At 49.8% G+C, this 25,432-nt stretch overlaps 1 protein-coding gene across 1 annotated transcript in view; it reads right to left on the bottom strand.

The window, feature by feature from the left end:
• Window positions 1-5,215: 5,215 nt before the first annotated feature.
• The window catches only part of PNPLA1 (patatin like phospholipase domain containing 1), a 41,016-nt gene continuing 20,799 nt past the window's right edge, over window positions 5,216-25,432 (bottom strand). Inside the window, 9 exon segments of the mRNA XM_046640362.1 lie at window positions 5,216-5,756; window positions 5,759-5,805; window positions 8,875-9,000; window positions 10,147-10,225; window positions 12,602-13,171; window positions 20,786-20,846; window positions 21,791-22,000; window positions 23,224-23,289; window positions 24,773-25,005. Of these exon segments, the coding sequence (XP_046496318.1) occupies window positions 5,476-5,756; window positions 5,759-5,805; window positions 8,875-9,000; window positions 10,147-10,225; window positions 12,602-13,171; window positions 20,786-20,846; window positions 21,791-22,000; window positions 23,224-23,289; window positions 24,773-25,005 (1,673 nt within the window). The 3' untranslated portion in view covers window positions 5,216-5,475.

Below are 25,432 nucleotides of genomic sequence, written 5' to 3' on the forward strand. Positions count from 1 at the left end.
CTGCTTCGGTGGTCTGGGGTTCGCAGGTTCGGATCCCAGGCACAGACCTAGCACTGCTCAACAAGTTGTGCTGTGGCAGGTGTCCCACATAAACTAGAGGAAGACTGGCACAGATGTTAGCTCAGGGCCAATCTTCCTCATACGCACAAAAATAAAATATTTATTAAATCCTTTATTTTATTTATTTTTTTATCATTGTGTATTTTCTTGATGCCCAGGGGCTAAAAATGTGCCCACTATCACATGGAAGGCCTGCTGACGTGTTTTCAGATGTTAGTTTTAAAAATAAATTTTTGTTGAATCTCTCACCAGCATGCACATGCATTTAAACAAATGTACATCTGCGTGCGATGCAGAATTCATTCAGTCAACCAACAGTGTTTAATGCCCATGTGGGTCTGCAGATGCCTCCAGGACTCTGTAGGCCTCAGGTGCGGAAGCCCTATGGATTGGGTGTCCCTGGTCTCTCACAATACTTCCTTCTGTCCTATAATTCTATGACCAGCAAAATGAAGGTGGTACCTGGTACCTCTTTGACCTCATGGGGTTTTGCCAAGAGTCAATGAGAAAATGAATGTGAAGAGTTCTGAAAATTACAAGGTGTCATATCTGTGTATGTTGTTATTCTTATTAGAGCTACAATCTGGGTAGTTTTCAGGAACTGGGGGAGGGCTTCAAGCTGGATCACCATGGGTGGTTGCACCAGCGTGCACTGCTCAAGAGCACCATGCCTCAGGAAGTGCTATTCCCTTCCTAGACATTGTGGATTTATAGATTTATGATGACGGTATTCCAACTGATGGCAGTAAAGTGTCTTGAGAAAGGGGCTCCTTTTTGATTTTGCACAAAGGTGAGATGTGGGCTGCTAGAAGCTCTGCCTTCTGCACAGCTGAACAGTTTCAATGACTTGATTCAGGTGGACAATTTGCCCTGTGCCTACTGTCTATATACACGTCTGACAGGGCTATGAACATAGCCCTTGAACATTGCCTGGAAGACATGGCCATAGGGGAGAGGGTGTTAAAACCTGGATGGCAAACTCGATCTTGTTACCCCCGGTGGACATTGTATTGCTGTGTTGAACCTGTGGCGGGCACCGGAGGACGGGACTGGGAGGGGAGAAGCCAAGGGCAGAGAGGCCCTGTCTAAGGATGGGATTGGCTTCAAACTGGAAGCAAAGTTTTAGGAAGTGCAACTCAGCATGTTTAAAAAGCCATTTAGGGTTATTGCTGCTTCTAAGAAGTGGAGGAGAGGTGAGCTATTTATGGATTTATTTTAGGTGGTGGTCAGGAGCGCAGTACCAAACGTGAAGGATCAGAATCAGTTTTGAAATGAGGGTCAGGAAACTTCTGTTTGTATTTTCTTATTTGGAATGATGTTCTTTAAGCTGTATGAGTGTTTGGTATGAGTTCCCGATGCTGGCGTCTGTCTCATTTTTGTACTGTGTTATTTAAGCAAATAAAGAAACCGACTAGCACAATGGTCTGACCTGGATTATTCACAACGGAAGCAACAAGGGGGCCCACCTGCCACATCCAGGCCAGCCTGGTGTCTGCAAGGCTGTGAGGTCAGCCTCGTTGTTCCTGCCGGGAGGAGTGTGGGGGGGTCTTCTCCGGATGATCTCCAGGTGTGCCTTCCGTGGGGAGCCAACTTGATGAGGCAGTAAAAAAAATGCCCTGCTCTGGGCACCGCGGGACCTGGGTTTTAGTCCCGCTGCCCACAGGCTGATGACCTTGGAGACAAGACACTTGCCCTCTTAGACCTGACGTTCTACAACTCTGTGATTTTCAAGGGGACAGTTAATTGTATGTCCAGGAAAATCTGGGCCAATCGTGATTCTATATCATCTGTCTTATTAGTCCCTCAACTCTGGTGCCCAAACTCCGTCACTCTGACCCAGGATAAAAATGGACAAAACACAGAGCCTGGTTTTGGTCCAGAAATTGTGGTCTCCACTGAGAGGCATCTAAGGCCTTCCTTTCCCTCTCTCAGACAACACATGAGTCCCTCCAGTGACTCCCTGGGGAAGGCAACCCTTTTGAGTGCACAGCTTGCCTTCTTTTCAAACCATGCTTCTACTCCCCAGCCCTGGAAGGCTCCGGTAATGCTCTGAGGAGGGCAGGAGAGGGCGGCAGCATTATCCTCATCTCACAGACCAGGAAGCTGAGGCTCAGAGTAGGGAGGTGCCTCGTTCAAGGTCACACAGCCAGCTACAGGCAGAACCAGGCCAGGACCCAGCTCTGAGAACCTCTTCTTTTGTGGCCCCCAGACATTGTCTAATCCATTAGTTCATTTATTCAACCAATATTTATTGAGCACTTACGATATGCTAGGTCTGATGCTGCGTCTATGGCATACACAGATGCAAAGCCACAGTCCCTGCCCCTGGGTTGCTCACGGACCTCACTGGTTATGGGAATTTTGTGCCAGTGGGAATATAGGATGGTGGGACAGCGTGCAAGGGGGGGGGCCTCCCTCAACTCACACCACGGAGGTCTTCAAGAGCACTGAGATGCCTGGGAGGCCCTGCTGCTTTGAAAGGCTTTTAAAAGACAGGCAAGCAGGGGGCTGGCCCCATGGCCCTGTGGTTGAAGTTCCATGAGCTCTGCTTCGGTGGCCCAGGGTTCACGGGTTTGGATCCCGAGTGTGGACCTACTCCACTCGTCAGCCATGCTGTGGAGGCATCCCATATACAAAGCAGGGGAAGACTGGCACAGATGTTAGCTCAGGGCGAATCTTCCTCAAGTGAAAAAAAAAAAAAAGGAGGATTGGCACAGATGTGAGCTCACAGCTAATCCTCAAGTGAAAAAAGAAAAAAGGAGTTGGCAATGGATGTTAGCTCAGGGAGAATCTTCCTCACACACACACACACACACAAAGGCAGGCAAGTGACGTCAGGACATAATTAACCTAATTTTTCACCCTGAGAAGTCAGGGGCTAAGTGGGTGAGTCAGAGATAATGGGGTCAGCCGGGAACCGGTTGAGTTTGGGGTGTTAGCTGGGTTGCAGGACGACCAGAGAGCGTTCTGGCCTTGGCACCAGTGCGACCTCCCATTTCAAAGCACAGTGACTGACACAACGAAAAACAATCCATTAGTGTTGGTTTAAAAAAAAAAAACGGCATAAAAAAGAGACAGGAACTAATTAGGGTTGCAAAATTTAGCAGATAAAAATATGGGTGGCCCAGTTAAATTTGAATTTTAGATAGACAACAAATAATTGCAATGCTGGGGACATACTTATACTAAATAATTATTGGTTGTTTATCTGCAATTCAGATTTGACAAGGTGTCCTGTACTTTATCTGGCAACTCTGGGACTAATGCAAGAACAATTCTCTTGATTACCTCAAAATGGGGAAAAGGGAAATTAAGCAAAATGAAGGAAAATATTCCAGGGGATTTACTGATACTTAGAGCATAACTTGTAACATAAGAGCATCTGGGCTGTAAATACAGGCTGTGAGTTAAAACAACTGTTATTATAATGTTCAGTTTTCCCTTGCACATCAGGACACAAGCATTCCCGAGTTGTGCAAGACTGACACCCTCCTTCGCTAGTTCCTGAGTCTCAGAGGCCCCCCCCCAGGCACACAGCCTCCTGCAAACAGCAAGGCCACTCCTAGAAAGAAGGCCAGACACAGCAGGCAGGCGAGCCCCTCCAGGGACCTGGCTCCTCCTACCACCCAACCCCCAGGGCGCTTCCCTTAACTGGTCTGGACCACGGAATCCAAGGGGGCAGAGGGCGCAAGGACACCTGAGACTTGATTCTTCCTGGGCCTCTCAAGGGTCCAGTTAGGCTCTTCCACGAGGCACCTTCTAAAGGGGCTCGTGTGGAGGCATGCTCCCTGACGTGGGCCTGTTGAATGCAGCCTCCACCCGGGCCTTCTCACCATAGACCCCCACCCTCCCGTGCCTTAAATTTGCCTGCATCCTCCTCAGGCTCCCGGGGCGGCACCCCCCCCCCCCCCCCCCCCCCCCCCCCCCTCAGGGCTGTCTTCCCCCCCGTCCTCCGGGGTTTGTGTTCCAGGATTTGTTAAGCAAATGCATCTGAGACCTCTGGGCAGCCCAAGCTTCCTTTCTGGGCCCGGCTGGGGCTGGAGGTTATTCACATTCTGGGGAGCGGTGGACCTAATTTTTTTCTGGACAGGCTGGAAAAACTGAGGCTGAAGGTGTCTTTCTCAGGGAGCATTTTCACGGAGGTGTGACCAGCAGACAGAGGCTGCCCTCATCTGGGCTGGGGGATGGAAGGGGAAGGGACGGCTGGCCTCCTGTCTCCTCGGCAACCACACCAGGACTCAGGGAAGTCCAGAGTGGCCTGCTCCACACGGCCACAGCCCATCACCCCTGCGTGCTTTTAAAGACCTTGTGCCCGTCAACGCCATCAGCTGATTCCAGCGAGCCGCTGAGGCGGAGTCCGGTGGTTCCAAGTCAAGCCTTTGGTGCACCGTGAGAACTCAAAACAAAACAAAAGAAGGAGAACTTGGTCTCTTGACAGCACAGGAAAAAGGAAGTGCCTCCACGGCTCAGTCCTGCCTGACCCCCGAGAGTTTGCTCCGTGGACTGGATCCTGGGCGCTGGGAGTGGTCTGGCCCGCCTCAAAGAAGCACATTCAGGCCAGGGTGGGGAGGAAGGCCCCGAGCCCCGCTGGCCAGGAGGAGGCTGTGCTGGGTGCTCTGCAGCGCCCGTCCGGTCCCTGTTGACGTCCGTCCCTCTGTCCGTCCAGAGCTGGGCGGTGCAAGGGCTGGAAGGGCCGCAGGGAAGCTGAGAGGATGTTTAGACAAGGAGGGGCTCGCCCAGGGAGTGGGGGTCACCCTGGTCCCTGAGGGGCCCCGGGGGAGGGGAGTGCGTCTGGGAGCAGGTGGGGGGAGTCTCCGCTTCAGGGTCGTCAGATTCTCCCCCGTCCCAGCTCAGCTTTTCCCTCTCAGCTCACAGCTTCCTGGAGAAAGGACACAGGTTCATCATTTCTAAGGCCCTCCTCTGGGGTTTCCCTCCCCTCACCTCCACCGAGAACATCCCTCACAGCTTCCCACGCCTTGGGCAGTCCCAAGCAAGGAGACAGGCCCCATTCTGGCCAACCTGATGCGTGGAAATTGGAAATTTCAGTTTAGACCAAAAAGCCAGTTGGAGGGTTGGTTTATTACATAAGGGTCTTTTGCAAATGGAGACGTCCATTTGCAGAGCAGGAGTTGACAAAAGAGTCTTCGAAACATTATTCAGTTTACAAAAGTCCAGTTAATATTTGGTTTTTCAGGAAGGGGGAAGAGGTGATGTGGCCTCCAGGGTGCTCAGTACAGCAGTGCAGAATGCACACTGTACAAGGATATCCCGCCACTGCAAAGAGGCAGGCACTTCCTAGACACACTTATGTGGTATGTTATTTGTACAGTTTTGTGTGTATTATTCATGTAGTTCTGCAGCTTAGTATGTCACTCAAAGATTTCCAGTAGTTGGCAGTCAATTGTCCTAACAAAATCATATACTGTGACAATCTTCTAGCAGCTGGCAGTCAAGTTCCCAAGGAAGGGGTGCTGTTTTCTCAGGGGACAAGGCATTAGATGGAGTGCTGGCCCTGACTGTGCCCAGCGAACAGCAGGTGGGGGTGGATAGGAAGCTGGGTTTACGGGGCTCAGGAGTCACCACAGCATCCCAGGGCAGGGCAGGCAGTGCCTGGCCTGCAGGGAGACCCTGGGGAGTTCCACCCTCAAGGCAGCTGTAGTCCTGGATCCGGCTGGGAGGAGGCCGGTGGGTGACACTGTCTCAGAAGTGGAGAGCAGAGAGACGTCGAAGGGGCAGGGAGCAGACCTGGGTGTGAGAAGCTGGGGAAGCACATGTGAGGAGAAAGGAGGCAAAAAGGAGTGGGAAGACCTGAGTTCCCAGCCCTCCTCCACCTGCTGTGTGACCTTGGGCAAGTCACTTGCCCTCTCTGAGAAACTGTGGGAAGACACCTGCAGAGGCCACCTCGGAGAAATGCTGGAATGTGGACTTGCACATTCTTGGATAATTTCCCAATCTGATGGTGTCACTCTGTTGTTTAACCCCTGAGTGACTCCCCAGCACCGCGGCAATGTCCACCCTCATTAGCATGGCACCCAAGCCAGCTGGAGTGCCCCTGCCACATCTCCACGTGCCCCTCTGAGTGCACCTCCAGACCTCTCCCTGCCCACATGGAGAAAGTAGGACTAGACCCCGTGACTCTCGACTCTCCCTCCAGCGCTCCGTGCATCCTGGGAGGCTGTATCACTTAGGCGTCAACACCAATATGCTGGTGACAGACACCCTGCATTCAGATCCTGGCTCTGCCACCTACCAACTGTGTGACTTTGGACATGTTACTTAACCTCTCTGTGCCATGGTGCCTGGAACATAATAACTACTGTATAAGTTATAGCTATTATTACTACATTCACATCAGAATAGGGGAGATTCCACAGTAAGTCAAAGGAAGGGCTCTGTAATGGGGGAAATTTGGGGAGCCTGACAGACTCGGTAACAATTAGGAGGATCTGGCCAGCAATTAGCAAGCTGGATGTCCCCCTTTTCCATCTGTAGCCTGTAGACTGTCTCTCCTTTTCTCAAACTGTCTTTCCACTTTGAGGTCAGTTATACAACTTGAGTCAGACGACCACTGACCACTGGAGGAGAGGCGAGGCCAGCAGAGGAAAGCTGGGCTGCTCCATCCATCTGGCTACGCTCCCGGAGAAGGGGATAGCTGGCATTACTGCTGGCCCTGGAATGAAAGGGACAGGGAGCAGATTTGGCCCCACCCTGTAGCCTATGCAGAGCCATCCCAGCCAGACACAGACCTGTGGGAGAGAAAAGCAAAAGCTCGTTTCGTTTCGTAAGCCACTGAGATCTTGGGGCGGGGAGGGGGTTGTTCCCCCTCTTTGTTGGGAGGGATGTCAGCTGGGGACCAGGAGTTTGCAGAAGGCGAGCCCATGGATGTGATGGTGTCTCTCGTGACTGTAGTTTGGGAGGAAAGGAGCCTATTTCCCGTCTTCCTGGATCCCCCCTCCTCCTCTAAGCCTATCGTTTTTGAGCTTCTCTTTTCTACCCCCTCCCTAGTCTTTGAAGCTCAAAGCAGTCAATCTGCATGGGATTGCTTAAGGTCATCAGTTGGTAACTTGCCCCCAGGCGTTTCCTAACCCGTTCTATAAAGGAGGGCCGCAGACACCACCTGCCAGAGCAGGCTGTGTGACCCACTGACAACAGCGTTTCCCATGGCTTCCGAAGGTTGTTTTGTTTTTGTCACATCCTGCTTCTTTATAAAGCACCTTGATTCCTAAAAGTTTATCAACCAAGTAGCCCCAGCTGAAATGCGTAGTTCCCGCTGCTCAACGTATGGGGAGAGGCCTGGCCCTGGAACGAAGGGACCCGAGTCTGTGCCCAGCCCCGGGATGGCACGCCCAGCCCCACGGAGGCTTCCTCACACCCGTGGCAGACCGGCCTACATTCTCTTCATCAGACTCGACCCTGAGCTCCTAGGGCAGAGAGACGAACACTCAGAGGTCAGGGAAGTCTTGAGGTTGGAGGCAAGGAACAGAGTGAGACTAGTCCCAGGCTGCACTGATCCCCTGACCCCCAGGGACCGCCAACTGCCTCCTGGGTCCTGCACCCTCCCTGCCCATCCTTTAATCCAGCAAATCACATGTGGGTCTGTCCCATTTCCTGTAGCAGCTCTGGGAATCTCCTCTCCCCCATGTTGCTTCATACCACCCACCAAAGACCTACTTGTCCAGCCTTTGAAGTGGCCCTGTGGCTGCCAGGGTGACCCTGGTCTACCTGACACATCCCTGTGCTACCCAGGGGCCCCCACCTGGAACAGAGGTAACCCGGAAGGATGTTGCTTAGAATGATTTAGGGATTTTTCTGACCAAGAAAGGCTTAAAGGAACTTAAATAGCAGTGTGAGTCTGTTCCATTTAGAGAATAGTTTGATAGTCCAGTGAAATAATGGTAGATAACACCTGGCTTGGTTTGTGTCTGAGGCTGGCATTTTTAATTTGCAAGTGGGTGTATACATACACATATACACATGTGTATATGTGTATATACACACATATGTGCACACACATATATATATACATATATATACAGATACCTTTAAAAACTATGTTGTGGTTTAGTAAAAAAATTAAGACTTGGTTTATCTGGGGCTCACAGATCAGCAAATTCGTAGGTTTTACTCCTATCTTTGGTCTGAAGTTCAATTTGGGTTTGAAACTCGGGATGAAATTGGGATTGAAAGTTGGCGATGGAGTTTAATTTATCCTTGAAATCCCCAGAACCAAGAAGAGGGCTTGGCACTTAGCAGGTGCTCGATGAAGCTGGGCTCATTAAGTCAGCGACAATATAATAGAGTCCAAAAGCTCCAAGAAGCAGGCCTATATTGTTAGGGCTTTTCGCTGTAGGTTGGCAACAGTTTGAGCTCTCCGTGTTGAGGGTTATGTGGGCATCCACCTTTCTAGTTTGGGTTTTAAGTACAGTTCTATTCGGAGGCTGAGAGGTATTGAGGTGAGCCCTGTGAGTGATATAACCATAATGTCTACGAATTATTGAGTGCTAGTACACACCTTGCACTCTGTGACGCCATTTCCATATGACCTCACTAAACCCTCACAACAACCTGATGAGTTGCTATTGTCCCTATCTTACAGGTCAGGAAATAGAGGCTCAGAGAGAGCACGTGTCCTACGCATGGCCACTGAGTGAGATGGAGGCAGGGCGGGGATTTGACCTTGCGTGTGTCCGACCCCAAGGCCCAGCTCCTAGTCCCATCCTCACTGATGCCCCCTCTACCCCTTGTAATCCTCCTGCGGACTGCTCCTGGAGCTGCTCCTCCCCGTGCAATTTAAGAAACGTTAGTCGTGCTCACTGCGCTTTGCTGCCTGCTTTCTCGGATCGGGGATGTCTTGGGAAGCCCTTTCTGGTGCCACTCGTCTTTTGTTTGTTCTTCTTGAATATCTTGCTCACCCAATTGAAGTCTTCAGCAGGACTCTCCCTGGGCAAAGAGATGAACTGAGTGGTTTGTTAAAGGCCTGTCCTGTGTCCTCCACTGTCAGGGCCCTGGTCCCTCAGCAGGTATTCGGACGCACCGAGGCTGCGGTTCTCAGCCCTGGCCGAGCATCGGAGTTCCCCAGCGAACTTTTATTTTGTAATCAATGAATATTTACCTAAGTAACGCCATGCCAACTAGCCAACTGAAACTCAATTAAACTTTTATACAGTGTATGTCAATACAATAAAGCTTAAATCACATGAACAAAATGTGTAATACCCAAGCACAAAATGATTAAATTTATGCAAACTCTTTAAAAAAGTTTTATAATTAAGATTATACTTAATGTGAGAAGCAGGTATATTTTAAATATATTTGATATGATATGGAGTGGGAATGTCAAAAGCAAGAGTGCCTCAGGCCCTGCTCTCCATTAGCTGCAACTGTGGCTGGAGAGAAGCCCGGTCATCGCCTGGGCTGATCCAAGGAAGGAGGGATGAGGTCGGTGGCGGGAGATACCCTGACCCAGCCTCTGATCTCCCGCTGGGGCCTTCCACTGGCATCGAGCCAGCAAGGGAGCCTGGGTACTGTGGTCCCCATGGAACTTAAAAATATACAGATCCCCAGGCCCTCTGACAATGACTGCAAAGATAATAATGGAATACATGTTACACAGCCCAGACAAGCGATGTGCATTACAAAAAAAGATTTTCTGGGGACACTGTACAACACAGCAATATTAGTCCCCTTATCACGCTGACAGAAAATAATTTGGATTAAGGGAGGTCTTTGGTGGAGTCCCTCAATTCATACTGTGCAGGGGCTACCTGAGGCTAGGTTGTCCCATGCCTGCTGGCTCTCTGGAACTGGGACATCATCAGAGAGTAAGACCTGAGGGGGCACATTCTCCCACTGCACTCAGAGAAGATGCCTTCCCTTGGGTGCACAGCAGGGAGCTGACAGTCTCATTTTCCCCAGATTGTCGAGCGGAAGGGGTAGGGGGGTTGGTTTGTGAACTGTAAAGGGGTGGACTGTGATCACGCAAACCAGAAAAGGATCTCAGTTTCCTCAGGCAGCTGCAGAGATGGAAAGTACCGCTTCGCTGGGCCGCCCTCCCCCGCCCATGTTCCCAGTTCAGGAGAAACTTACACTGCATAAGGCTCGCTGGTGGTTTCCTTCGCATTGACCAGAGGCACGGTGCTGTCTGGATTTGAAGAAGCAGGGAGAGCTACAGTCCAAAGTAAAGATACAGGAGACATGAGTGAGATGGGGAAGGGGGTACTTCGCCATTTTGGAAATAACAATAGGAAGAAAGTGAGGGTGTTTAGGAGCAGTAAAGAACTCTCTCACTCCCAAACTCTCATATTTAGGACCAGAATCGTGTCGTCGGATTTGCCTGAGACCCAGGGCAGTGACAGCTGTGGAAGCACTGATGCTGACGCCTGAGGTAAGATTATCAACAATTCCTTCACAAAAAGTAGCCGTGTGAGGGCAAGTTTTCAGGAAAATCCCCCAGAGGGGCCTGAACCTCCCCTCACAGCTTTATGTCATGCTTTCTTCTTTTTCATTAGAATAGAAAATATTAATAGTTTTATGACCATTATTCTTAAGTAAGCTCTTTGCAGATTTCTGATGAGTTTGAGGATATATAATATATGAAGATGAACATGTGACTATGTAATACATGTAAATAAAAATAGTATAGAATCCAGTTAAATTCCTCTACCTGAAGGTCTTTCATTTGGGGCCTTGGTGCTCCCAAATCTATTTGCAGTTCCTTCGTTTATGGATTTTCCAAGGACTTTGTGCTACCGCCCCACCCCCCACAACTCCGTGGCCATCAGTGATTGATAACACCACCGCCTGAGGAGGCTCGCTCTGCCCATCCCTGTGATGGCCAAGGATGTCGCAACTGGGGCTCAGCTGGAGGCTGTAACAGAGTGTCTCAGCCTCGGTGCTCCTGTCATCAAGGGCCAGATAATTCTTTGTCGTGGGGGTCATGCACTGGAGGACAGTTAGCAGCATCCCTGGCCTGTACCCACTAGATGTCACCCACTAGGTGACAACCAAATGTGTCTCCACATATTGCCAAATGTCTCCTGGGGGTAAAATTGCCCCCAGTTGAGAACCACTGGGCTATTTGTACCTCTGTCCGCCCCCAGTCTGAGTGAAGAATGCCGACTCAGGGCCCAGGACTGCTCAGACACATGAAGACAGATACCTTCAGGCATGAGTGTGATAACAAAAAATAAACACATTCCATCTAACAGGAAATAAGAGAGCACGTAAAACACTTTGACCAGTTTTCTAATTCTTAATGTCCTGATATTTTTGTCTCATTGTGATTAAAAGAATCAAAGGAAACCTATTCCAGAGAAAAAACCACCCCTGACTTGGGGCAGATTCTCAAAGGACAGCTTGCTAATCTGTGCCGCTGTTTACCATAATAACTATGAAAATTTGGCTGATGGACCAGGAGGACCCTACAACCCGGCTTCAGTCCATCATTTGGGCTCCTGTCCCCTTGCCCCTACCCCGACCATCCATGGTGGCCGAACAGGTATCCTCTTTATCCTCAATGTAACCTGAGCTTTCCTTCTCTGCACCTGAGCTTCTAGAATAAACGAAACCCAAAATGTTCTTTCTGCTCCATCCAATCCCATCCCACAAACCACGATTGTCAAAATCCTGACCATTTCAACTTGCCTGTCACCTCCAAGATGCCTTCTTTATTCCCCCACAGAGAAGAGATCTTATTCTCCATAAATACCCCCAACACTGTTTTCGTTAATTACGTAACACTTAATAATTCAGCGTGTATTTTTGAGGTTGGTATCCATGTCATTCCCTCTGCTGGAGGGGAGATTTCCTGAGAGTGAGGAATTGAGAACTGTTCATCTTTGCAACCCCTACAGCACCGCTTCTCAAACTACCCGCAGTGAAGAACCAGTTTTTAAGAATCTTATTTACAATCCGTAATGGACTAGTACTTTTGTGAAATACAGTACGAATGAATTAGTAGGAAAACGACCAAGCTCTTGGATGTCATGGTGACATCTTTTTGCTATAAACATTTCTAAATGCTTACTCTCAGTTTCTATGCTCATTTCACTGTGAACTATTAACAAATAGTTCAGGGATGAGCATTGGTCCACAGACCACTCTCTGAGTAGCACTGCCCGGGCACGGTGACTTTCACCATAAAAATCTACTAGTACAGCAGTTCTCAAACGTTAACGGGCAAAAGAATCGCCTGGAGGGCTTGTCAAAAAGACAGACAGCTGAGTCCCACCCCAGAGTTTGTGATTTAGCAGGTCTGTGGTCGGGCCTGGGAATTCTCATTTCTAACGAGTTCTCAGGTGATGCTATTGCTGCTGGTCGAGGGCCACACTTTGAGAATCACAGGATGAAAGAAATGAACAAATGTCAAGTCCACAGCCCTCTAGTGGTGGTCTGTCCTCATAACAGGGAGAGCCGCTAAAGCTAACTGCTAACTTCTCCAGCGCGCCCCTCTAAAGCAACGGTTATCGGCCACCACGTTGTTACACACTTGCTGATGCACTCCAGACATGAGAAAGCCATGAGAAGCCAGAAGGGTCCATACCTTGGGGCTGTTCTGGGCCCAGTTCCTCCACAGGTAGCTGTGCAGGTGATGCCGAAGGAGAACATGGGGGCAATGTTTGAGGCGCCCCCACCCCTGAAGGCCCCAGGGATGGCCTGGGTGACACAGATGACTGGGAGGGTGGGGATCTGGGTGGTGATCCCGACGGTTGTATCTGCTGCTGTGGTGATACGGGTGACGGCCCAGGTGTTGAGCTGGGTGGCGAGTGCACAGCTGGGAGGGATATAGGTGGCACGTCAGTTGGAGGACGTGATGGTGAAGAGGGAAGTGGCGATACAGGTGACTGCTCAAATGAAGAGACAGGTGGAGAATCAGGTGACTCAGGTGTCTGCACAGATGGGGACACAGGTGGACCGTGGTGACCCCTTCTCTCCTCTTTGGGAGCCCCTGGTGTGTGAAGTTGTACAGATTCTTCCAGACTGGCCTGCTCTGTTTGAAGGCTTGGTTGACTGTGTTCAGGGCACTCATTGCCCAGGGCGAGCTCTATCTGGCAGTAGACTTCAACCCGGGGGAAAATCACTCTCTTGGAGGGAGAATTAAGGTGAGCAGCGTCTAGGAAAAACAACGGCACTGAGTCACGGGGGCATGACTAACCCCCGGCATCAGCACGGCGTTTGCAAAAGATGGTTTCCCCAATGATTTTCCTGAACAGGATTAGTGCTTTTCAATGGCCTTTCCTTACTTACTTGAATTTATATTGAGTATTTGACTGTGTATTAATTCATTTATTCAGTGGATATTTATTGAACTTCTGTATGTGCCTGGCATTACAGCAGGCACTGAGCAGGGAAAGGAGACAAAAACAGGTGAGATGGTTCCTGGCCTCCTGGTGCTTATAGTCTAGTGTGGGGGCAGGCATTGACCACCCAAATAACCTCAAGTTTTAGCCAAGACAAGTGCTAGACAAGAGGGGAACAGGGTGCTAAGACAGAGGGGAGCAGAGAGGAATTAATCGGGAGGCTTCCCTGACGGAGGGACATTTGGGCTGAGATCTGAAGGGCGAGTGGTCCAGGGGGTGGTCGTGGTGGGAAGAGGAGGAGCATCTCAGACAGACAGAACAGCGCACAAAGGCCACAGGTTTGAGGGAGCACGAGGAGGCTGAGGGCCTGAAAGTTCAGTGTGGGTGGAGCAGGGGAGGGGGCACTGTGGCGGGAGACGAACGAGGCTGAGGAGGCGGCAGGGGCCAGACCCCACAAGGGCTTAGAGGCCCTCGCACTGAGGACACTTGGTTTTCATGGCAACCATGAAGCATTCCAGGCAGGAAGGTGCTGACCTGCCTCTGGTTTTGGCAAGATAACTGTGGCTGCCATGTGAGGACTCAGTGAAAAGGGCACAGGTGACCCAGGGAAACCCCTCAGGGTGCTGTGGGAGATGTTTGGGGCTTGCACCTGGAAGGAGATAGAAAGAAGTAGAAGATTCTGTTTAGGAGGTAAAATAAATGAGAATTGGTGATGGATGGATTGGGGCATGAGGGAAGGTATGTGGCTCACACAATCAGACAGATGCTCAGATGCGTGTGCCATTTGCTGAGAATGTGACCATGGAGGGGATGGGTCTGGAGAGGGGTGGGGAGAGCGCAGGTTACAAGTTTGTTCTGGGACATGTTGAGTTTAGCGGCCTTCGAGATGTCCAAGGAGAGATGAAGGTGAGCAGTTGGATGTGTGGGTTTGGATCTCAGAGAAGAGATGAGGGTTAGAGATGTATATTTGGGAGCCCCACCTATGGGTGGGACTGAAGCCCTGATGCTGGCTGTGGCGGAGATTCCCTAGGAAAGAAAAGCAGAGTGAGAAGAAAGACGAGCCAAGATTGAGTCAGGAGACAGGGAGAGGAGAACCCAGGGAAGATTTTCTTAAATAGGCAAGACTGGGGTAGATTTAAAAGTTGCTAGTGAGGATCCAGTTGAGAAGTGGAGGTTGGATATATAAGAGAGAGAAGGAATCATAGATAATCGGAGAGTCCAGAGATGGAGAAGGGGTCTGAGCATGGGTGGAGGGGTGGCTTTGGGCCGGAAAAGAGGTGCTTCTTTCAATGTGCTGGGAAGGAGGGGGAACAGGGAGAAGGGAGTCTGCATATTTGGGAGCACAAAGTTGACAGAACACCTCTGTGATGGCTTTGGTCTTCTCCGTGAAGTAGGAGGCAAGGTCCTCTGCTGGGGATCAGGGAGGGTGGCAGATTTGAGGTGGTAATTGCAGGCGATGAGAGAATAGGTTGACAAGAGAAATAGAGAATGATTGCTTCCTGTGTAGAAATTCACAAGCTGATTCCAAAATTCGCATGGAAAGACAAAGGGCCCAGAACGGCCAAAACAGCTTTGAAAATGAAGAAAGTTGGAGTCTAAGACTACCCGGTTTCAAGATTTCTTATAAAGCTACAGAGATCAGGACGGGATGGTATTGATGTAAAGACAAACAAGTCTATCAATGGCACAAAATAGAATGTCCAGAAACAGACCCAGGACACACAGAGACAATTGATTTTAGTCAAAGGTACAGAGCCATTTCAATAGAGAAAGCACAGTCTTTTCAGCAAATGGTGCTGGAACAACTGGATGTCCATGTGAACAAGAAAGTACTTTGATTTATGCTTCGTCCCCCGTCTAGTACAGTGCTGCTGAAGAGAGCACACTTTGCACCTTATCTAAAAATTAATTCAAAATGGATCATGGACATAAGTGAGAAACCAAAAAACTATAAAACTTTTAGAAGAAAACATAGGAGAAAAACTCTTTGTGGTCTTGAGTAAGGCAAAGATTTCCTAGATAAGACACCAAAAGCATGCTCCATAAAGGAAAAAAATGAATAATATGGATCCCATCAAAATTAAAGACTCTTTTTCAGAAGATGTTATTAAGGAGTTGAAAAGAGAAATCACAGACTAGGAGAAAACATTTGCAAATCATATTTCTGATAAAGCGCACTTATTTAGAATATATAAAAGCTCTTAAATAAGAAAATAAACGATTCCATTTTTAAAATGGGCAAAAGATCCAACCAAGAGAGCTCCCAGTGGCCAAAACTGGAACAATTTGAGTAACAAAATAAATAAAGTAGGACTGAATAATAACCTAAAGAATAAAATAAGTATCCATGAGTCCACACTGAATAAACAAATGATTGAATAAGTGAGTAAATGGAGGAGAAGAGACAAATCTCCGGGGCAGAAGAATTCCAACTAACTTATGTAGACACTCAGCCCTTAAGGAAGTGGAGCATAGCTCCCCACTCCTTAAGTGTGGGCTGTGCATAGTGACTTCCTGCCAAAAAGCATAGTATGGGAAGGGAGAGAAAGAGTAACTTTATGGTGGAGAACCTGACAAACACCCCCGCAGCCAGGTGATCAAGGTCAACAGCATCAGTAAACGTCATGTAATAGCAGGTACCTGTGATACGATGTGACGAGAATGGCACTTTGCCTCTGTGCTCTTCCTCCCTCGAACCAATAACCCTAGTATGGTCGTGAGGAAAACATCAGACCAACCCCAATGGAGGGACATCCTACAAAATATCTGGCCAGTACTCAGATCTGCCAAGGTCATTAAAAATGAGGAGAGTCTGAGAAACCATCACAGACAGAGGAGCCTAGGGAGACTCATGAGTAAACCTGGGGTGGTGTCCTGGATGGGATCCCGGGTCAGAAAAAGACATTAGGTAAAAACTAAGGAAATGTGAATAAAGTACGGACTTCAGTTAATAATAATTTATCCATATTGGTTCATTAATTGTAAACAATATACCATACTGTGTACCAAATTGTATGTGTACCACACTATAACATCTAACCAATGTGAGACATCATCATAGGGAAATTTGGATGTGGAGTATGTGGAAACTCTCTGTACTATTTTCATCTTTTTTCTGTAAATCTAAAACTGTTCTAAAAAATAAAGTTTATTAAAGGTCTAGGGAGAAATGGGCAAAAGAGTTGAACAGATATTTCACCAGAGAAGATATTTGGACAAATAATAAGCAAATAAAAAGATGCTCAACGTCATTAGTCATCACGGAAATGCGAATTAAAATCACAATGAGATACCACCACACACCTATTAAAATGGCTAAAATGAAAAAGACTGACCATGCCAAGTGTTGGTGAGAATTTGGGGAAACTGGAACTCTGATATACTGCTGGTGAGAATGTAACATGGTACAACCACTGTGAAAAACCATTTGGCAGTTTCTTAAAAAGTTGAACATACATTCTGGATATATGTCTTGGTCCATATATATCCAAAAGAATTGAAAATAGAATCTCGAAGAGATATTTGCATGGCCATATTCATCGCATCCGAGTTCACAATAGCCAAGAGGTGGAAGCAACCCAAATATCCATTGATGAACAAACGGATAAAGAAAATGTGGTATACACACGTAACGGAATATTATTCAGCCTTAAAAAGGAAGGAAATCCTGTCATATGCTACAACATGGATGAAACTTGAGGACATCATTAGTGAAATAAACCAGTCACAAAAAGACAAATACTGTAGGATTCTACTTATTTGAGGTGTCTAAAGTATTCAAACTCATAGAAATAGAAAGTAGAATGGTGGTTGTCAGGGACCAGGAGAGGGGGAAATGGGGAGCTGTCGGCCAATGGATGCAGAGTTCCAGTTTTGCAATGAAAAAGTTATGGAGATTGGCAGTGCAACAACGTGAATATACTTAACACTTCTGAACTGTATGCTTAAAAATGGCTAAGATGGTAAATTTTATATGTGTTTTTACCACAATTTTATATATATAAATATATATTTATATGATAAATGTATAAATATATAATTACCTATTTTTTACTTATATGTATAACATACATCTACCATATGATCTAATCATTCCACTCCTAGGTATACACCTGAGAGTAGTGAAGGCATGTGTCCACACAAAGACCACGCATGAGATGCATTCATGGCACCTGTATTCATAACAGGCTCAAAGTGGATACAACCCAAATCTCCATTAATAGGTGAGTGGATAAATGAACAGCGGTATATTCATATAATGGAATGTAAAAAGGAACGAACTATTTATCCCATGCAAGAACATGGATGAATCTCAGAATAATTATGTTGAGTGAAAGAATGCAGACCAAAAAAAGAGTTCATACTATAAGATTCTGTTTATCAAAAACTCTAGAAAATGTAATTTATCTATAATGACAGAAAGTAGATCAGGACCTGTGTGGGGATTGGTGTGGGGTGGGGGGGGCGTGAGGGAGGGTGGGAGGAACCACCTTGATTGTGGTGCTGGTTTCACAGGAATGTGTGTGTGGTGTGTGGTGTGTGTGTGCCAGAAAACATTAAATTGTGAGAGGGAGGTGGGAGGGAGAGAAGGAAGAACGGCAGGAAGGCAGGAAGGCAGGGAAGGAGGGAGGGAGGGAGGTCTGGCCGGGCATGCCTGGATGCTGGATGGATATTTTACACATGGCATCCTCTGAGCCCCAACCTCCCTCAGCGCCCACATCCATGCGTCCACGCGTCTATGTGGGGAATGTGGATGTTCGAGCACACCAGCAATCATGCCCTTCCCTTTGGCAGAAGGCTGCTGCCAGGAGAGGCCAAGGTGGAGAGGGAAGCTCGCCTGGCAGCAGAAGTAATTAGATGGATGTGAAGCGGGGGAGGAGAAAGAGGAGGCCAGGATGTTGAGGGTGACACCTGGCAGGTGTGGCTTCCTGCTGAGTTGACCCACATCCAGAGAGCACTCGGGGCAGGAGGCTGGAGCCGACTCCTGTTTTCTATTCCCAGATGGCAGGCGGGGACCGGAGTGTGACTCTGGGCATCGAGTGCGATTTCTCAGGATGTGTCAGTACTTCCTGCTCACATCTGGTGCCGGTAGGAAAATCCAGCCCCACCAAACCGGATAGGATTTCGATGGTGGAGCTGAAACCTGCCCTGAGGAAGCCACACACACACTGGCAATTTGAAAGAGGAAGCAAAAATAGCCGGTCGCCAGCATGAGACATTTTCTTCCTTAGAAGTTGTGTGTATTCCTACTTGGAGGGGTTCCAGGGCCACGGGGAAGACCCACCATCCTTGGTATACTGCCCCAATTCTTTAGTGGATGCCCCAATTGCTACTATGAGAGTTTCATTCCTGGTTTCAGATAGCCATTCATACCTGTGAAAATGTCCCCACCAGCTGAGGGTGGAAGGGCTGGGGAGGGAGGGAGGGTGGAAGGGGGACTACTGAGAAATGGGGCAGACTAGAGATGCTTAGCAACTCACCTCGTCACTCTGCCCAGGGCTGCCCCCAAGGGGAAGAGAAAGGAAATGTTCTAGGGGAGGGGCAGGTGTGGAGGCGGCCAGGCTGTCACCTGAGCTGTGGAGGGGTCTCCTGGGGCAGGGAATTGGTGTCTGTTCCAAGATCCCAGTCCCAAATCAGGGGACCTCCCCCAACCCAAGTCCCCATTGTACACCATCACTGAGGACAGAGTGGAGGGGCTCCCCAGCTCGTGGTGGAAAGGAGCCCAGGCCCTAGCCAGCCCCTCCTATTCCCGAGGCTCTGCAGGTGAGGCCCCCTTCTCCACCAACACCCTACCCCTCAGGTGGTCCTCCTTTTGGATTCGTGGGGCTCAGTTTTCATAGCTGTCACCTGTGTTAGTGTGGAGGATGGGAGAGTTGTCAGAGGAGAGTCAGGGTTAGGAGGAGTCTGTCCTGCAGAGAGGGGAGAGGGGGGCCTGTCTCCGAGGTCAGAGTGGGCAGTGGGCTGCGTTGACCATGGCTAGGAATAAAACTCTGAGGGAGGTTCCACGATCAGCCCCCTTGTACAGAGGAAACTGAGGCCCCAGGAGATTAATTACCTGCTCAAGATCACACAGCTGGTAGGTGTCAGGAACCAGGATCCAAACCCTTTTCACAGATTAGGAGCCAAGACTCAGAGAGGGGGAGTTTCCTGAGCTCACACAGCCAGGGGGATGAGGATCCTAGCCCAGGGCTACTTGCCCCCAGAACCCACCTTCTCTCCATCCTGCTCTCTTGCTCCCCACCCTGCTTGTTGAATGGACCCAAGAGAAAGCAAAGATTAGGACGAGGGGAGCTTGGGAAAACAGGAAGTTTTTTGTTGTTGTTGTTTTGTTTTGTTTTTTTGCTGAGGAAGATTAGCCCTGTGCTAACACCTGGCTGATGAGTGGTGTAGGTCCATGCCTGGGATCCAAACCCATGAACCTGGGCAGCTGAAGCAAAGCACACTGAACTCAACCATTACACCACTGGGCCAGCCCCAGGAGGCAATTTTAAAGAAAAAAAAGTAAACATATACTAGGAAAAAACCCTCAATTCAACCTTTTCATTTCACTGCTAAAATATTTTTTAAACTATGTACACAAAAATTTCCCCCCAGCATTGTTCATAATCGTGAACATTTGGAAACTCAAAGGAATGATCACAGTTTTCTGTGCAACTGTGATGGAATATTATACAACTGCCAAAAAGATAGTTACAAAGACCAAATGGCAACATGGAAAAAAATTTACATATAACATTGGGGAAGCACACTTTGACCCAGGAATCCCTTTTCCTGGAAATATATTCCACGGAATTAATTCTAAATATGGTAAAGCTTTCTTCCCTTCTTTTTAACAAAGATATTTGCCATGGTCTTCAAGGAGTTAGAGCATGTCATACGTGTCATTGGAATCTTCCTCCCACCGGATGATGCCCAGAGGACAGACCGGTGTGGGGACCATGCTTTCTAGATCAACATAAGGCAAGGGCTCTTCCCTCTCGTTTGTTGATCAATATGTCACTCAAAGTCTTACACAAATATAAACTAATCACATCCAGTTCTACATTAACAATACAGTTTTATTGGAAAAAGAATAAAAATGGAAGAGAATGAAACGAGATGAAAACGCAATTCTCCAGGGAGATATGAGCTACGTATTTCCTAAATACAGTTTTTAAATCCAGAAATATATTTGTACAAAAGCCCTAGACACTGTCCCATCAGTTAACCTCAATGCCTTTCCACGGAGATCCTAACCTCTGGCCACAGTGGCTGGTCCTGGACAATGCAGGCTGCCAGGTCCCCACACCCATTTCCAGTTCTCCTGGATGAAGCGCATTTCCAGTCCACAAATTTGGGGGGAATGCTCCCTTGCTCAGCCCTCCTGCTTCCTGCCTTTGCCTCGCCCTCCAAACCTCCCCTTCCTCGGGGCCCCTCGTGGTACTTACTCAGCCGCCTCAGGTATAAAACGACATCTTCGTACCCTCGGTAGTAGTAATCATGCAGGATCTGCAAGGTGGGGACACCAGGGATAGAACTCAGGCTGCAGCAACAGAGAGAGCCACAGTCCCCTCACCCAGAGCAGCTGCTTTCATTGCTCTTGAGCTTTATTTGATGAGCTTTTCAAAATGTATCCATCCAGTGCCCATCGCTCACTATCTGCTAAGAAGCTGGGCGTAACTCCTGACCACATGTCTGTAGCGATGCTGCGTTAACATGTTAAACCTCTCACAGCTGATCATCAGCGTCCCCTGGACGGGAGAGGCTGGGATCTTTGTAGCAGAACCAGAGAAAGTGCATTTGGGCCATATGATGAGCAGAGTTTGGAGACTGGGTTCAAATCCCAGTGCTGCCACTTATTGGCTGTGTGGCTATGTAGCTGTAACCGCTCACAGCCTCAGTGTCTTCATCTGTAAAAAGGGAGTAATAACTATCTATCACAGAGGATGCTGGAGGATTACATGAGCTATCGGCCACAAAGCCTTTCTGTAAAGGACCACATAATAAATATTTGGGCTTTGCAGGCCACACACAATCTCTGTGACATCTTTTCTTTTTTTTTTTACAACCCTTTAAGAAGGGAAAGCCCATTCGTAGCTCACAGGCTGTACGACACTAGCCCAGGCTGGATTGGGCCTGTGAACCACAGCTCGCTGACCCCCACCCTGCATGTCAGAGTGGGAGAGTTCCGCTAACATTCCTATTAGTGGTTCTGGCATCACCTCGTTTTACAGGGGAGAAAACCGAGGCTGGGAGCACTCTGGGGACTTGTTCAAGGTCACACAGTGGTTAGCGTCAAGGCCAGGACACGGGTCTAGGAGGAAGTTTAAGGGACCATTTGAGGGAGGAGACGTAGATGGAGCTGAGAGGGCCCCACTGGCTCCTCCGTCCCACCCCCAGCCCTGTAGCCCTCCCCCATTCCTCTTCCCCCTCCAGGACCTCCTGTCTCTCACCACCAGGTCCGGAGGGAACAGGGCATGCGTCATCCTGGTGATGTTTTCCAGGGAGAACTGGAAGGAGCAATTGAACATGCGGAAGTCTTGGAAGATGGCTGGGCAGTCCCGGGGGCAGATGTCCTGCTGGCCGCTGAAGGTGGAGATGGTGATGGAGTCGGTCCAGAAGGAGCAGGGCTGCATGCCCGTGAAGCCCCCGTCGATGTACCGCTGTCGGGGGAGGCAGAGGGAGAAACGCTCTTCAGGGGTCAGAGGTCTTCTCCGCCACTCAGGGAGTCCACCAAGGAAATGGGTCCCTCGGGACAAACCTTGAGACCGAGGTCTGGGTGGGTGAGTGGTGCGTCCAAGGTCACTTGGAGAGTTCACAGTGGCCTTTGGACTCCCAGCCCAGTGCTCTGTCCCTGCACCGTCTCCCCTCAGCCTTCTTAGTAGGGCCAAGACTGGGGCTCCCAGGCCTCTGTGGGGAGGGGGCACTCACAGTCTGGATAAAGCAGGAGGGCATTCTCCCCATCACAGCTGCTCCTCCCACACTACCCCTCTAGAGCCACTCTACTGTTGCAGGCGGGCTGGGGAGCGGAGTGGGTCTGAGCAGGTTGTGAAATATCCCCTCCCCAGATGGCCACGGTCCACAGTGCCCCCCTCTGTTGAGGTCAGGCACCCCGGACACTCTCCAGAGTGCCCCTGACCATGGCCTCACCACTGGCCGAGCTTCCACCTCAGGTCCCTTCCCCTCTGGGGCCTCTATTTCCTCAACCATGAACGAAGGACAACAAATACCAAGGCTCCAGCTCTCTGGGGGCCTGAGTACAGCTGACGCACAACGGGCTCCATCTGCCAGCTGAATCCTAATCTCTGGATCTCATTATCTCTACATATAAAACGAGGAGGGGGCGTGGGGGAAACCTCCGGCTCAGAGTGTGGCCTGGGGACCAGCAGCACCGGCGTCAGCTGAAGCCGGTTGGTGGTGCAGACTCTCAGGCCTCGCCCCAGACCCACTGGATCAGAATTCACATTATTTCACAAGACTCCCCCGAGGGATTCCTGGGCACCTTAAAGTTTGGGAGGAGCTAGCCTAGATGACCTCAAAGGGTCCCATTTATCAAGGTTCTGGGTCCCAACGTCCCAGGGTCCGTAGTCTATGCTCTCTGTCAAGTCTGAGGAAATCTGGCAAGACTGCGGAGTCTCGATATTCCAGGCTCAGTAATGGGTTACTGGGTCCAGAGAGAAGCCCAACCCAGTTGGGGAAGTTCATCTCAAAGACCCAGAAATCCATCTGTTTGAAAATTCTGAGTAGAAAAACACAAGGAACTTTCTAACTCGTGGCTCTTCCACAGAATGCCAAGACCACCCCTCTGCTCTCCCAGATGCAGGTCACAGGGACCCCAGCCGCCTCTGGATCCCGGCTGGCTCCCCTCTCTCACGAGAGCACTCACCACACCACGGTAAGTTGGGGGGATGAGGCCACAGTACACAGGGACAAAGCAGCTGCAGTACAGGGCCTGTGGGAGGAGAAGAGAGCTGAGATGCCCGAAGCCCTGGGGCTGGGTGGGGACGGTCACTGGGCCACCACCAGCCTGGCCGTCCTTAAACCCATGGTGAGGTACTGCCCTGGGAAGTGGAGCCCCAAGTTCAAGTCCTGGCCTGGCCCTAGCTAGCTGGGTCCTTGGTGACTACTTGGTAACCACTTGGTCAGTCTGGGCCTGATGTTCCAGCTTTAAGGAGAGGTGGCCTCAATGATCTGCAGGGTCCCTTCTAGCACCAAATTTCCATGAATCCAATGGATTCAACAACCATTTATGTGTATGTGTCTGGGCCCAGGCCCTGGAATGAGAGGACGGTGAGATACCCACCCTTGGTTCTGCTCAAAGAGGGGGAATAGGCATGTACATGAGGTGACAGGTGCTGTGATGGAGGTGAGCATGGGCATTGTGGTCCCAAAGAAGGGGCACCCAACCCAGGGGGGTGCAGGGCAGGCGGTGATGAAGGAAACTTCCCTGGCAGGAGTGACTGGAGTCTTGTCAAGCAGGTGAAATGGAGTGGGAATAAGGGAAGGCACCCCAGGCAGAGGGCACAGCCTGTGCAAAGGCACAGAGGCCTGCTTTGTGTCTGGGTTGCTAGGGTTGGCCTGGGCAGGAGTGGGAGGTGGTGGGACAGGGATGGGGAAATAAGAGTCTCGAAGAGCTGGGTGCTGACAAACCCAAGGGACATGAGGTGGGTGGAGGAGGTATCCATGCCCACTGTCTACTCATCGTCACCCGAGGATCACAGCCAGGCCAGTGTGGGGATATGCGGATGGGGTGGTAGGAGCCCTGTATTTGGGGGATGGGAGGGGAGTGGAATATCAGATGGAGGGTCATGCAGCCTAACCCCTTTGTCCTGAAAGAAAATTGGGCATATCCACAGTGCTCTCCAGCAATAATAATTCATAACTAAAATTCACATTAAGGAGTTTCGTGCAGCGCACTGTCAGAGTACTCTTTCCTATGTGATAACCCATTTACTGATAATCCCATATTTTCAACAAGGGCCACTAGAAGAGGGAGACAGAAACGGGTGCTGTTCCCACCAACTGGGAGTAATTCAGGGGGGGACACACTGCAACCCAGGCTGGGAGGCGCTAAAGAAGACATGGGACCTCTGTTGGTCACACTCGGGCCTCTGAGAAACTGCAGGATCGGCACTGAGGGCAGGGCAGAGGCAAAAGGAGGGGCTGAGCCCCTGGGGACTCTGGGTGTTGAAGTCTCGGGGATGGTGACCAAGTCTGATTCATTGAGGGCTTCCCTGTGTCCGTCTCCTCTCACAGTGTGCCTCATGCAGACAGATGCCAGGAGGGTGAAGGGAGGGAAGTACCAGGGAAGCGGAAGATAGAAGGAAGGAAGTGAGGCAGACTGATGGACCAGTCCAGGAGCCTGTCAAGAGAAGCAGGACCAGCCCTCCAACTTCTTCCTCGGCCCCACTCCCTGGCCCCGCCTCCCTCCTTGCCTCGATGAGTTCTTCTTTAGACGTGAACTCTGAAACCACGACACTCTCCCCATCTGTGAGGCGGGTGAGGGTCACGTGGAGCTTCCCTGTGGTGGCCTTGTAGGAGTCCTCAGGCAGGACCTGGTACAGAAACTGCCTCATCATCGGCACCATCTTGCAGGATGGGGACAGGGGCCCCAGGAAGGATTTCTTCACCTCGGCCACACCTACATTGAGGACTCGGAGGTACTCATCTGTGGAGGAAGCAGAGTGGAGCCAGTGGTGAGTGGCTCATGACCAACAGAGGTCCACGGCGATTTTGCCATCTCATCCTGCATCCGACGAATGGGAAAACCCGGAATTCTGAAGCAGGACTGGTCTCTCTCAGGAATAAACCTGTCATTTCGCACATGAGGAAAGCAAGGCACGGAAGGATTAAGCCACTGGCTCCAGAGAGCCCACAGCGAGTCAGTGGTAGAACTAGACCAGGTGTCCCGACTCCTTTCGTATTGAGGGCAAAGGAGCACTTTCCTACCCCAAAATAGCTTTCCCCAACTTCCTGTCCCCGAGCCTGGAAGTCCACCGCCAGACTACATTATTGGGGGTCTAGAGGCTTTTTGCCCTGTGTGAGAGTCCTATTGAAGTGCCGGTACAGTTGAGGGCCCTCCCCAAGTGACACCC

The sequence above is a fragment of the Equus quagga genome, chromosome 15 (assembly GCF_021613505.1).
Source record: "Equus quagga isolate Etosha38 chromosome 15, UCLA_HA_Equagga_1.0, whole genome shotgun sequence".
Classification (NCBI taxonomy): Eukaryota; Metazoa; Chordata; class Mammalia; order Perissodactyla; family Equidae; genus Equus; species Equus quagga.